Here is a 15,117-nt window from a genome sequence, read left to right as displayed (position 1 = left end):
AAAGGAGAGGCCCAAGGTCCTCTCAGGGAGAGGCTATAACAAGGACTGAAACTTCTTTATGTGAAAGAATAGGGGGTCTCCCTTGGGCGGTGAGGGTGAAGGATGGTAGCAGATCTGGGGCCTGGGGTAGGGTCCTGAGGGGCCCCAGCATCCTGGCAGAGGTCATAAGTCAGAGGAGCAGAAGTGTCTGTTACCTCACTTTAAGTTGTTTCCTTCTCTGTGCAGAAATTCCTTTCACTACCCTCACATCTTACTGGAGGCTCAGTTTACCCTGCCACCTGCCTTGGTGGCGAGGAAGGCACTAGGAGATGGGCCTGAGTCCATGCCCCAGACAAGGTCATAGTGGGAGCTCTGCCTTGTCTCGATGGAGGAAGGGGTCCTTGAACCCAAGGACCTGAGGCATCAAGGAGGATGTGAGTACTCCCTGGGGAGGCTCAGAAATGCTGGGTCAGGAACAGTACTTCCTGCTGCCCTGGAATGGAATGTTCATTATTCTTATTTGGACATAAAGGAGGGGACCCCAGAAGGCTGGAAAACAACTCTATGAGATAGGGACCATCTTAGGACAAAGAAACAGAGCCTATGGGAGCGAAGCTGCCCGAGGTCCAACAGCTCACCGTAGCAGAGCCAGGATCACATCTGGGCCTGGTGGCTGCAGCGCCCAGAGCAGTCACCGCCAGGCTAGGGCCCATCAGCCTCCTGCCCTGAGCCCGTCCACCTGCCGGGGCCCCTCCGCTGCCCCTCAGCTACCTGCCCCCCTCCGCCCCATCTCCCTGTCTGCTCCAAAAGACTAGTAGGAGCGTTTGCCTCTTAGAACCTCACTGCAGACCCTCAGCAGCCAAGTTCTCCTCTTTAGCTGGAGGGCCCTGCACCCAGGGTGCCAAATAAACCTCACCTCCAGGAGGGAAGGAGAATTCCTCACCCTCCAGGCACTGTGGCCAGGCCACCGTGGCCAGCAGCTCAGGATTCAAGATTAGGGTTTGAGGCGTCAGGTTTAGATGCTGGCAGCTAGGAAGTGGCGGCAGGCAGGGAGGCAGTGCCAGCCATGGAAGGGGATTAGACAAGGACAACTGGGTGCTCAGCAGATTCCCCAGTAAACCACCACGAGCACCAAACAATGGTGTTAGCCTCCTCCCCTACTCTCTTGAGGGGACCCAAGGGTCATAGGCAGAAAGAAAATCTTAGGCAGATCGGTACCCTGAAGACAGCGCCGGACCAGGAGTCAGAAGTCATAGGTTTAACTCCCAGCTCTGACACTTTGGCAAATTAAGTTTTCCAAGCTTCAGGTTCCTCACCTGCAAAATGAAAAACACCTACCACCCCGTAGGGCTGCAAAAGGATTAAACTAGGGAACATCTTGTGACTAGCGCAGGACCAGGTTTAGAGACGATGCACCAGCCCTGATACCCACAGCTGCCTTCCTTCTCCCAGCCCTGCACTCTCTGGAGGACAGGACTGACCAACACGGACAGCGGTTCTGAAACTGGGCTTCCCAGAGGTTCCTCACAGGCTGGGAGATGGAGGGCAGGGGAGGGGAGGCAGGTGGACCTCTGTTCACCTCTTTTTCTATAACTGCACCTTCACTTTGATCTGTTTATACCCTGTTCCCCACCCCAGAATAATCTACCCTTTTAAAGTTTTGCTGCTTAAATAGTAAATCGTATTGGAGCACATCAGGAGTACACACACATTTCCCACAAAGGGCAGGTGGTAAATGTTTTAGGCACTGTGGGCCAAGAAGTAAAATCAAGGGTATTATACAGGTACTTATACAACAAAGGAGAAAACTAAATTTCCACACATTTTTAATAGATGAAATTCAAAACACAATAAGAACTGAGTTTGTTTCATTTTGTTTTGTGTGTGTGTGTGTGTGTGTGTGTTAATAATACAGATCTTCCAATGAGAAGAATGGAATTCGGAGGAGGATAACATTTTGCTTAACTGGGGTCCAAAGTTAGAGTTCCCAATCATCTAATCTACTGGAAGTGTGTTTCTGTGAAATCCGTTCTCAGCTCCAGGGCCATTCAAAACAGGGAGCAGGCTGTAGTTTTCCATCCCATGGACTAGACAGTGTAGGAGCCCCAGGTTCTTGGGCTCCAAAGCCTGTTGAAGGCTGCTTTGGGGTCTGGAGCAATCCCCAGAAGATTCTGAAGACTGGCCTCTGTGGGAGGCCCTGGAAGCCGCAGGGGCTCCCATGACCCCCAGCCTGCACTGCCAGAGCCCTGGTGCTTTATTTACTACACTGAGGTGATGGGTGCCTCAGGCCCTCACGCCTACCACTGGCCTCAGGAAATCAAGCTCTCGCTTTTGCCCTCAAAACACCCCTCTTCCCAACTAGCACCTCTCAGAAAGCTTTCTTATAGAACATTCCAGTCAGCGTCTAAAGGTAGAGACAAAGAAATGGACCCCTTTGCTGGAGTTCTGGGGTCCCCCAAAGACCTCGAATCCCCTCTACCTCTGGGCAGAGGGAGGCAACACCATCAGTCTACAGGGACTCTGGTCCTCCTCTGGTCCTGACACGGCCTCGTTTTCATCATCTATAAAATGGGAATGACTATATTTGCCTTCCCTGCCTTGTGTTGCTATCAGAACTTCAAAGTATCCGTGAAAATGAAATAGAAATATCATGAAAAGAAAATTAAGTAGCAGAAAGAAAAAGATTTGAATTAGGGGAGAACCACAGAAGATTTCAACCACTTTGAGTTTCCCCACTGTGAAGACATTAAGTTTATCTTTCCAAACCTTTCTTAAACTACCAAAAATACATGAAAACAACAAAAGAGTATTGGCAAAGCCATAAGGAAATAAGCACAGGCTGGCGACCTGGTAAACTGGTTCAGTATTTCTAGTTTCAACCATCACACAAATCAGTCGCAACCTCTGACCTGGTATTCCACCTCTGGGAATACACCCAGCAGAAAAAAATGCAGAGAGAGGAAATTCAACAAATGTGTTCACAGAAACACTTATTTTCAGTAGTGAGAAACAAGAGGGAAAGTTAATGAAATTGGGGATGTTTATACAGCAGATGATTATGAAGTAAATGAAAGTATATAGACTTTTTTTTTTAAAGGCGAGTATTTTTCAAAAATATCTCATCATGAATGTCAAAGAAAGGCTGAGGAACTGTTCCAGATTAAAGGAGACTAAAAAAAGATGACAAGGAGATGCAACATATGATCTTCACTGGCTCTTGCTCAGCAGGGAGAAAAACTGCTCTGTAGAACACTGATGGGGAAATTGACAAAACTGGAACAAGGATGATAGCTTTGATAAAAATATTATATCGGAGTGACGTGCCCTCAATTTGAAAGTGGTACTGTGGTTATGGAAGAGAACGCCCATGCCCTTAGGAGATGCCTAATGCAGCATTTAGGAGAAAGAGGCATAATGGTCACAACCGCCTCTCAAATGTCTTAGAAACAGTAATAGGTAGGTAGATAGACAGACGAAAAGAAAAAACAGAAGGAGGAAAGGAGGCAGGGGAGGAAGGAGAAAAAGGGGAGGAGAGCAGGAGGAGAGAGGGGAGGGGAGGGAGGGAGAGGGCAAGAGAGGAGGTAACAATGTTAAAAACTGATCTCTAGAGGGGAGGGTGTAGCTCAGTGGTAGAGCATGTGCTCAGCATGCACGAGGTCCTGGGTTTCATCCCCAGTACCTCCATTAAAAGCAAATAAGTAAATAAATGAATAAATAAATAAAGCCCAATTACTGCTCCCCAGACTTAAAAAAAAATAAACCTGCTCTCTGGATAAAGGGTATATGGGAATTCTGCTATTCTGAAAATGTTTCTATTAAATCGGAAATTATTTAGAAACAAAAAAAAATTTAGGCTAGATGGACTCTGGATACACGGAAAGGTACACATAAAACAGTGTTGAGTCAAAAAACAATACAACACAAAATGTACAAACTGGCAATAAGTAAGCAGAAAGGAAGGTGTGTCCCCTAGATACAGGCATATAATGGCTTCAGTTCTCCCCATACAAGACCTCCCTCCACGTCTTACGGTTTTCATAACGCAAAGCGAGCTCAATGAAACCACTGCCTCGGGGCAAGCGGTGTATACCGTGTGCCAGCTTCTGACTGAAGCGTGTGCAAGGCAGCCACTTTGTTTGAGTGGCTTTGTGCTTTGTTCTCCTAACAATGGTTGATAAAGGCGCCTCCCTCCCTCATCCATGGCCTCTGTCATCCAGGGCCCTCTGCAGTCTCCTGTCCTCCTGGCAGCCCCAGCCCTTCAACCCTCTCCACGCGCCCTCTTGCCCAAGTCCAGGCCTGCTGTTGCTTGATCCCTGGCAAAGCCGTAACCTCAAGGTGATTACCTGCCACCTCCCAGATTAGTCTCTGAGGAGCTGCCCAGCCCAGGTTGATAGCTTCCTCCTCTGAACAACTGGGGCCCCGCATTAGCTCATGGCCTGTTCCAACTTCTCTTTTCAGTATCTTTTGAGGAGAGTACGCCTGTGCCCCAACTGAGCCTTCATCTCTTCTGGGGCAAGGCCGGAGCCCGAGGTCTCCTACATCCACCATGGCGCCCAGCACACAGTAGGTACCTGGAAAGAGTTGCTGGACTGTGACAATGGCCTAGAGTACACACTTGCATGTACTCATTCACACACACTAACTCACCTTTTGGAAACCACTGGCTTGTCTGGGGTGCAGCTGTGGCCCAAAAGACTTCCTTGCCGCTAACACCAAGCTGAGAGCTTCCAGGGCTCGGCATAGACAAGCTTGATGTCTCTTCATGACAAGAAAGCTCCTGGGCTTGAGAGACCAGGAGCCACTGTAAAACTTCTCCAAACCTCAGTTTTCACATCTGTGAAGTGGGACTGTGACCCAGCTCATACTGTTCTGGGAGATGGGAAGTACTCAGCACTGAGGTCGGTCACTTTCACTTTCCCAGCAGCAGGAAATATAAGCATAAGTGTGATCAGAGAGGCACAAGAATCCCAGCCCAGCGCAGCAGAGAAGTTTCTGGCTTTTGTTTCTGACTTCCTCTGAGATTTGTTGTGTTGCATGAGGTGGAATTTCCCACTTGGCTTCTCCTTGATAAGGCAGGCGGTTTGTATTTCTTGAGCCTGTTCCCTAATGTTTTGGAGACTGAGTTTCTTCATCTGTAAAATGGGAATAATAACTGATTCACAAGGTGTTGTGAGGACTAAATACAATAATGTGTGTCCAGGAAATGGAGGTCACTTTTGTGTTTCGTTTCCCACTGTGTGTTTGGGGAATCCTGGATGTTCATGGATTCCAAGGCCTATGGGAGCTGGGGGCTTGGCTGAGATTTTCTGCCTCAGATTTAACTCCAGGCAGGTTCCAGACAGCTCTGCAGTTAACTGTGGTTAACTGTGGTGTCTGTGGGAGTTGAGCACTTATCAAGTGTAAATGGCCAGTGCTGGACACTGGCCGGGGAGGTGTAGGGGAAGTATGCAGGAGCCCAGCCTGGAGTAACCTGGGTCCAGCAGGGAGGATGACCAGGTGAACCTTTGGTGTAACATACAATATGATGACATTAGCACTTAATAGAGGTGTGGGTCAGAATATGAGGTAATTAAATCCACAGAAGGAGGTGTGGTAGGTTGGGTGGGTCATGGCAAGCTTTGCTGGGAGAGACAGCTGTTTTGTTGTCGTTGTTTGGGGGGAGTGTGGGAGTAGGTATGTCTATTTATTTATTTTTTAACAGAGATACTGGGGATTGAACCCAGGACCTCATGCATGCTAAGCGTGTGCCCTACCACTGAGCTATATCCTCCCCTCTGAGAGACAGCATCTGATCTAGACCTTAAAGGAGAAGTTTAATTTTTCCAAGAGTGAGGGAAGAGCAAGAGCAAAGAGAAGTCACAGATTTGGGGACCACTGGCCTCTATCTCAGTGCTGTCATGATGCTCAGAATCAGAGAGCAAGTGAAGACCTGGCTTCAAAGAGTTGACAGCCCAGTACAAACAAATGTGAGATAAGCCTAATCTCATCACTGGGCAGTCTCAGGGCCTGAGCACTGCTCCTGCCCCAGGAGCTTCGCACTTGGGGAAATGTCAACTCTGAGCACATCCATGCCTCAAGCAGACACAAAGAGGAGACGATACGCGAGCATGAGAACAGCCATAGAAAGATTAGAAGGTGGGACTCAGAAATAAAAATAGTTGCTGGGTTAAGGCTGCCAATCTTTTATTGGCTTAAACTGTCTTCTTAAAATTTTTTTATTAAAAAAAAAACTTTCAGCCAAAATAAGTCTTATAGATCTATCTGATACACAGCTGTAAAAAGATATTCAATGTATTTCATTAAGTGAGAAAAGCAAGTTGTAGATTGTTACAGTCATGTGATCTCACCTGGGTCCACACACACACCAGCTTTACTTAGAAAATTTCCAAAAGGTAACAGAAGACAATTATCATCAAAATCTGACCTAGAGATTATCATATTAAGTGAAAAAAGTTAGACAGAGAAAGACAAATATCATATGATATCACTTATATGTGGAATCTTTAAAAAAAAGATACAAATTTTATTTACGAACCAATACCAGACTCATTGACACAGAAAACAAACTATGGTTACCAAAGGGGAAAGGGTTGGGGAGGGATAAATTAGGAGTTTGGGATTAATAGGTACACATTACTATATATAAAATATGTAAACAACAAGGGCCTACTGTATAGCACAGGGAACTATATTCAATTTCTTGAAATAACATATAATGGAAAAGAATCTGAAAAGAAAAAATATATAGGTATGTATAGGTATAACTGAATCACTTTGCTGTACACTTGAAACTAACATTGTAAATCAACTACACTTTAATAAAAATAAAATTTAAAAAAATTATCAGGGCTGGGGGACGGTATAGCTCAAGTGGTAGAGGGCATGCTTAGCATACATAAGGTCCTGGGTTCAATCCCCAGTACCTGATTTAAAAAAAATAATAATAATAAATACCTAATTACCTCCCAGCTAAAAAAAAATAAAAATGCAATACATTAAAAAAAAATTATCGGGGGCAGGGTATAGCTCAGTGGTAGAGTGCATGCCTAGCCTGCATGAGGTCCTGGGTTCCAACCCCAGTACCTCCATGAAATAAATAAACCTAATTACCTCTCCCCCTAAAAACAAACAAACAAACAAAAATTATCATCATAGTCTACTTGTCGGGGTGACTTGGAGGGAGGACAGAAGGAGTTCTGCTTTTCACTCTAACTCTTCATAACTTTATGACATCTGCCATGAATTACTTCTGTGACAAAATTTTTTTAATTTAAAAAGTAATAATACAAGCCATTTTGCTTCAGAGTTCACCTTGGAAACCCTTTTCTCAAGGACAGAGAAGCGAATCCAAATACCTCTTATTCCTGTTTCCTATAGAGCTTCGTGGCTAGACCGGGCTATAGAACCCAGCCTGGGTATATCTGAGCTCTACACATTTCCTGTAGGTTCTGGTTTCTCTCCCAAAAGAAGTTGCCCTGGCTAAGCTGCCTGTGTGGTGAGTGATCTTAACCACAGAGGACACCATCAGGAGACTCAGATCTGGCAGGCAGCTCTCCCAGGGAATTCACAGCCTGGGTAGGAAGGGTGAGGCTTGAGAACAGTGGCTCCTCCCCTGGCCCAAAGTTCCTGTCCCTACAAAAGGAGAGTCTTCAAGTTAAGCACGTAGTAGCAGTGTGCCTTGCACACACAAGCCTCCTATACTTAGCAGGGCTTCTGGCCACTGTCTACACCAGAGGAGCTGGGGAGGGGAAGGCAGGACGTGTGGGGTAATGGTGAGGTAGGCTCTCTGAGAGAGCTGGGGGCTGTGGATAAAAGTTGAATTTACACATAGATACCTTTTTGTCTGTTTGTCTAAACCAGCACTATGTAGTTGAAAAGCCCCTTTAAGTTCTACCACCTATACTGCTGGCTGTGTGACTTTGGACAAATCACCTCCCCTCTCTGGGCCTCACCTTCCTCATCTATAAAATGGAGATTTAGACCAAATTCTTGTTGAAATCCAGTTCAACAGTAACATTTTATGATTTTATGTTTGTATAATAATCTAAGTAAAGTAATATAAGTATAGGAAAAAAGAAACCACAGATCATTATATACTGCTTACATTAAATTACCTTGTACACTTAGACATACAGTATTTGTCACTGAGCCTGTCGGCGCCCTTCCCTGGGAAACATCAGTCCTTCACAAATGTTCACCCTTCTGACTCTGATCCTGTTACCCTACCCTAAGGTCAAACAGAAAAGACTACCTTACGATATATTCTCCCCTACCTGCCAAAAGCATTCAAATTAAAGGAAAAAATGAGTTTGTGCTTTGTGGGTCCTTAATGGTATGGTGGCCAGAGCCCTACATTAGAAGCCAGACCACCAGTCCACACCCTAGTCTATCAGGTGTTCACTGTGTGACCTTGGACAAACCACTTCCCCTCTCTGGTCTTAGCCTCATCTATAAAACAAGGGTTAGATGAGTTTCTCTTTATGAGCCCTACTCTGCTGTACGGTGGCTACCAAGGCTGGCAGAGGCCAGAAGCTGCAGGCCCACCTTTCTCCAACTGCTCTCAGAAACAGCAGGCAACCTCCAGCATCCTGAGCAGGCTGGTGCCAAAACATGAACCAGAAATTAGGTGAAATGGGCAGGGCCAGGTGGGCCCCAGCCATGCCCAGGACTCTCCAGCCAGGGAGACATACAAGGCCTCCAAAGGAACCAGAAATATGCGCTTCAGGGACCAGACCAGGGCAGGGAGTGGAGCGAAAGATTCCTTGTTTGTTAATGCATACTTTTAGTTCAGAAACAATATACCTACAGGAAAATGTTCATATACATTGTATGGCTTAATATATGTATGGCTTAATATATTTTCATGAAATGAACACATCAGTGAAATAGGCACCCAGAACAAGAAACAGAACAATCCCTACCTCCCAGAAGTCCCCTTCAGCCCCCTTCCACTCACTAGTCCCTCAAGAGTAACCACTATCCTGACTTCTAGCACCACGGATTCATTTTGCCTGCCTTGGACTTTACACATGCAGAATTATATATATATGGCCTCTTGAGTCTGGCTTCCTTTGCTCCACACAATGTTTGTGACTTTCATCTGACATTACAGGTAAAAATGAAAAATGACTCCCACTCATTTCCATTTTTGCATAGTAAGAACTTAGTGAGGAGCTAAAATCAATGAGACTGCTGAGTCTAGGTGAGAGCGCTCACAGAAAGCTGAAGAAGCAGGTTTACATACAGCTTCTCCCCAGAACAAACAACCCTCCTGCTGTTCCTCCTGCGGAGTCCCACACTGTCCTCTCCAGGGGCTCCAGAGGTGGGAGGTGGGGCCTTGACACCCCAAACTTTCTTTGAAGGCCAGAAGCTCTTGTTCACTGAACACCGGCCCTGCGCCCAGCTCTGTGAGGGACACCATGACTCAGCATCCCATTTAATCCCCACAACCATGAGGCAGCTGCTGTTATTATTTCTGTCTTACACGTGAAAAAAAAAAATCAGGCTCAGAGAGGTCAAGTAAGGTTGCACAGCTAGGAAGGGGACTCAAACTTCAAATCGTATGTCCCCACAATCCAAACCTCTCCACCACTCTGTGTTGGCAGGGAGCTTGAAGGCTGGATCTGGCTATATATCCAACCTCATCTAGCACCGTGTGTCCCCAGCTCACGTCCCCAGTCCACGTTGGCCTCCTGCCAGCAGCTCAGGTCCCAGGCTCTCCCTACCTCGGGCCTATGTCCATGCTGCTTCCATTGCCTGCACATTTGCCCTCAGTCACTGCCCCAGAACAGCCTCCCCTGGACGCCCAGTCCAAACGACAGCCCCTCTTCTCTCTCAGATCCCGTCACACACTCTGTAGTGAGTTATACTTTTGTGGTCCCTTGTTCACTTGCTTACTGCCTTTCACCACCAGTGGAACACAAGCTGCAAGAGGACAGGAATGTGCCTGTTTTGTTTGCCACTGCCTGGGACAGTGCCTGACATGCATTACGCCCTCAATAGTGTGTTACATGAAAAAGACAGGAGGAGAGAGAGCTAAGATTGAACTTTCTAAGGCCCAGCAGTCACTCGAAGGCAGCTCCAGTTCCAGCCTGATTATGACCCCAGGCAAGACCCTTCCCCTCTCTGAGCCTCAGTTTCTTCAACTGTCAGATGAGGGGGCTCATCTGACCTCTAGACCACGAATCCTAGGACAACAAGCCATTCTAAGAGCATCAGGCCTCTTTTGCCTCTTACTCTCCCTAAGTCTAGCTAGCACTTTAGAAAAGTTGGAGGTAGAGGGTTCTCCGAGGCTCCCAGGCTGTGAGGTATACAGGGCTTTCACACCTGTTGTACGTGGGGGACCTTAAAACATGAGGTCCCTTCTAGTCCTAATAGCGCTGATGTATGGAGCCAGAGAGAGACGGGACCAAGCAAGAATAACAGATGAATTCCCCTGGAAACTGCTTCTCCTTCCTTCTTGAGAGCCCCCCACTCAGACTCCTCAGTTCTCAGCCAACCCGACACAGCCACATCCAACACCGCCCTTGTTATGCCTGCAGCCACCCCCATGGCCAGGCTGGAGCCCCGGGAGGGCAGAGACCACCATGCTGTGCTCATCTTGGTACCCAGAGCACTAAGCACAGACCCTACACAGAGGGTGTGGCCAACATGAGGCCACCGAACCAAACGCCACTGGCAGAGCCTGCCCAGGTCTGCTGCTGAGGGTGGACCCGTTCGCCTTAGTGTCACCATGGTCAGGAGAGGCACCTGAGGTGAAGAGAACCGCTTCCCACTCAGAGTCGGACTCCAACTGACCACCCTCTTCCCACCCCTTCTCAGGCCCCAGATTGTCAGTGGCTGCGGCTCAGACAGAAGGCTGAGGAGTCACCCCCTTCTGAGGATCTCTGCAGACACTTGCTCCCAGCCCTGCCAGCCAGGACTAGCACGCCCTGAACCAGAAGTTACCGCGCCTCCCACTCTTCAGTAAGGCTCCTTTAGCTGTGAAGCTCTTTCTAGTTTGTCTTTAAACATAAAAGAAGGTAAGAGAACTGGTCCCAACCCAAGAGTTCTATCAAGGGGAAAGGCCTCCCGTTTTGCATCTTGGATACAGTGGAGGCCCTAGACCCCTAGGCTTCTACTCTGCTGGGTGTGCGAAAAGGTAAGGTTGGGTGTACTGGTGAGCACGTATGAGTGTGCAAGCACTGTGCGCATCAGAGAGAAATGACAGGTGTGCAGGTACAAACTGGACTGGCTGGACCTTGGCCATATCACTTGCTGGCTGAACAACTTTGGGCAATTTGTTTAAGTGCTTTGGGCCACAGTTTCCTTATCTGAAAAACAAGAGTAAAAATAATTCCCATTCTGTGAAGTGTTGTGAGAATCAAACTCCAGGACTGGTGCTCTGGAATCATTAAAACACCACCTGAATATTAGCAGTTGTTAGAAAAGGGAGGCAAGAAGAAAACTTTGGAAAATCTTCGTTTCTGTCCAAACAGGAACTACCTTCAGATTTGAGCTCACCCCCGGCTGTGTCGTGGGTTTAGCAAACCTGAAAACGTAACCCAGTAACTCAGATCCCAGGAACCCTCACGACCAGGCTCGTGTGGCTTGTCACTCAATGCAAATGTGTTTTCAGGAGGATTACCTCACCTCCCATTCAGGCTCTGAGCTTATGAAACAAAATCCTGGGAGCCGTGGAGAATCCCAAGTGGGATTCGCAGAAGAAAACCAACAAGTCAGGTCTCAGCTGAGCCTGGGTAGGGCTTTGGGAGAAAATTCACAGGAAAACCAAAAATCATTCAGATTTGCCCTATCAGCCAGGTTATACCTAGAACTCAATGGTTCTAGTCCCTTCTGCTGACAAATCTTTATTTACAGAGAGATGATTACTTGCAGAGCTGCCCGTGAGGATGAATAAACCTCGGGATTGTTTTTAAAGTTTTCCGCAAGTCTTGAGACGAGCTCATGACCTACAAGATGTACTGACAAGTGCACCATGTGAAGCGTGACCTCGGTTCACCTTGTGTTCCCTGCACCTCTCACAGCCACTTACCTCCCCAGCTCCTCCCCGATGTCGTAAAAGTCCTCCACCTTCTGCTGCTTGAACATCTCCATGTTTGGACTCCTCATTGAGGCCTGGAGGGGACCACCCTGAAATGGGAAGAAACCTGAGGTTAGGACAGACATGTCAATTAGCACCAGCCTGAGCCTAGGTTCAAAAGCAGTTGGCCGCATGGGAGCTAATGATTCAACAATCATCCACAACCCTTGTTCCTCAAGAACAGCCTTGATGGAGAGTTTCCTCACCTGGGACTGATAATGTATTGTTCTTATTTGATTTATATTAATTCAGATCTGTTAAGGAGACAGAAAAAGAGCCCTGCTCACTCTGGATCTGTTCTGAACAAGTTCAGAGAAACAGAGTCATGGGAAACGTCCGCAGTTTGTTCTCATGAAATTTGGGTCTACTGAGAAAAGAGGCAGCTACGATGCGGGAAAAAGAGCACTCGTTTTGGAGTCAGAAGTTCCAGCTTCAAGTCCCAGTTTTGCCCGAGTAAGTCATTAAAACTGCCAAGTCTTAACTTCCTCATCTGTAAAAGGGGTTAATACTGTAAAAACCACTGCAAACCTGGACAGTATTTTGTAAACTGTAAAATGCAGTAGGAAGGTAAGGGATTATCATGCCGTCAGCTCCCTCAGGGCTGTGCCACCCAATTGTGAGTCAAATGATTTGCAAACTCTCTCACTCATCACCCCAAGGGAAAGATGGCTGGGAGGGGTGTGACAAATTACAACAGGCACCAGGAGTCAGGAGCCTGAGGCTCTTGTTGCAATGTTGCCCACAACTAGCCCTGGGAACTCATCCTTTGTCAGAGGAGCCTCAGTTCCCTCATCTGTAAAATGGAGCTAACACTGCCCTGCCCAGGGCACCTGAGAATCACAGGACCACCCAGAGCCATGGGGAGCACTCACCACTCCACCAGAAGAGACTGTCTGCATCCTCCCCTGGGATCCTCCTGCCCCAAGGAACTCACCCATTCCCAGACTGTCATATGCTACCCTGGACGCATCCCGAGGCCTGGGCCCAAGACTCAGCCTACAAATTACAAAGATGAAGCCGGCGACCTGTGGATACATCTTTCAAGAGGCATTAGCAAAGTCCTCTCAGAGCTCATTTTGGCTAGCGTTGGCAGCTTCTCTTCTGCCTGGCAATCAGCTACCAACCACACCCAGGCCCCATGAGCCCCAGGAGGCTGTTTTCACCAGGCTGGGTGGAGGCACCATTACATAAGGGCATGTCTCATCTCATCAATGCCAAGTGGCTGAAGCTCTCCTCACTCTCAGACGCTGTATACATTTCACCCTCTTTCCTCCACCTCTGCCCCCTACAAACCAGAGCTCTGTTACCAAGACGGCACCTGCCTCTCTCCCTTCTACCAAGGCACACACATCCCTGAAGACCTCCAGGCAGAGCTGGCCTGGCTCCCTGGCCTTACACACAGGGTCACCTGTCAACCTCCTGCCTGTCCATCACACATCCTCCTCTCTGCTTGGTCTTCCCTCTGTGCTCAGCCAGGGCCTGGCAAGTATGGAATCTGGAAAAAAGTAGGCTCCAGGAGCCCCAGTTCTAGGCTAGTCTGGGTGTATATTAGCCATGTGGCCCACAGCACATTGGCATCCTCTCTGGGACTCGGTCCCCCATCTATAAACAGAGGTGGTAACGTCTATATCGCCTACTTCACACATCCCCGTGCGGATCCACTGTGATAAGGGCATAAACTAGACAAATAAGAAGGATGATTATTACTATTATTATTTGACCCAGGCAATTGTTTGTGTTTCTGCTCCCCACAGCCACTGAGACACCAATTCTGTTCCCTTCTGAGGAAAAGGTTTTGGGATCCTCCTGCTGAGTCGGGCTTGGCCCCCCTCACGCCCACCCCCATCCTCGCAAACCTCCTGAGACAAGCCCAGAGGGTGTCTTCTTTTTGCTGAAAAAACACTTCCCAATAAACCACTGGGGGTAGGGGTGGGGTAGCCACTGATTTCGAACAGCTAGATGGAATCAGAAACTTCCAAAAAACTCTGTTGCAGACACCCTGAGAGTGGTCCCAGGAACAGGTAAGGTCCTCCACTTGGCAAGAAGCCAGCTCCGTTTGCTATCAGCTCCCCAGCAAAACAACATGCCCCTGCCTCAGGCTCCACATCCTGGGTAACCAGGAAACAGGGGCCAGGGCAGCCCCCTAAGCTCATACTAGGCCCACCAATTTGGCCCCAACTCACCATTTTAGCATAGCCCCCTTCCCCATAAATCCTATATTACAGTCAAATGTCGACCTTTCCCATTCCCCCTAAACTTTCACCCCTGCCACGCCTCAGCTCAAGGTGGGCCCTTTCCATGGGGGGCCCAGCCGGAGAGCCCTCCTAGCAAACTGTTCCCTTCCTGCAAAGCCAGGCTCAAACGCTACCAACTCTATGAGGCTCCAGGACCCTTTCTCTTGCCAAAACAGATGAAAATTCTCCTCCTGTTTAAATTCCTAAAGAGGGCTCTTTACACATTTTTAGGGTTAGGGCTTATCACATTCCAGCTCATAGAATCTACGTCTACTTGTAACCCAGAAAGAGCACAGATCCTGCAATCACACAGGCCTGGGCTCGAATCCCAGCTCTGCCACTTACTAGCACACACTGAGCACAGGACGACTTTTCTGAGCTTCAAATTACCTCCACAGAATATGAGTCCAGACAGTGCCTAGCGTTGGTGAATATGCAGAGCAACTCGAGACCTCTCGAACACTGCTAGGGAGAGTGTTCCCTGGGACAACTACTTTGGAAAACTGCTAGGCAGTTTCTGTGGACACACCTAAGAGAAATGCACGTAGAGGTTTTTCCAAAATGGTCCACATTAGGATGGTCACAACAGCACTATTAGTAATAGCTGAAAAATGGAAACAACCAAATAGCCATCAATAGAAGAATGGATAAATTGAGTTGTACCCCTACAATGAAATTATTACACAACACAAATTTAATTATGAAAATAATTAAACTACTGCTACCTGCAATAACATGGGTGAAACTCACAAACAAAACATTGAATGAAAGAAACCAGACACAAGAAACGACGGACTATGTGATTTCACTTAGGTCAAACAA

General features: G+C 47.6%; 1 protein-coding gene across 2 annotated transcripts in view; it reads right to left on the bottom strand.

Moving 5' to 3' along the window:
* LOC102541641 (death-associated protein kinase 2) overlaps positions 1-15,117 on the bottom strand; it is a 106,566-nt gene that overhangs the window by 88,659 nt on the left and 2,790 nt on the right. For both annotated transcript variants that reach the window (XM_072962268.1, XM_072962269.1), the window contains one exon: positions 12,014-12,111. In XM_072962268.1, coding sequence (XP_072818369.1) covers positions 12,014-12,090 — 77 coding nt within the window. In that variant the 5' untranslated portion in view covers positions 12,091-12,111. Of the gene's footprint in view, positions 1-12,013; positions 12,112-15,117 lie in introns of those variants that run through there.

The sequence above is a fragment of the Vicugna pacos genome, chromosome 6 (assembly GCF_048564905.1).
Source record: "Vicugna pacos chromosome 6, VicPac4, whole genome shotgun sequence".
Classification (NCBI taxonomy): Eukaryota; Metazoa; Chordata; class Mammalia; order Artiodactyla; family Camelidae; genus Vicugna; species Vicugna pacos.
This window is presented reverse-complemented; position numbering and strand designations above follow the sequence as displayed.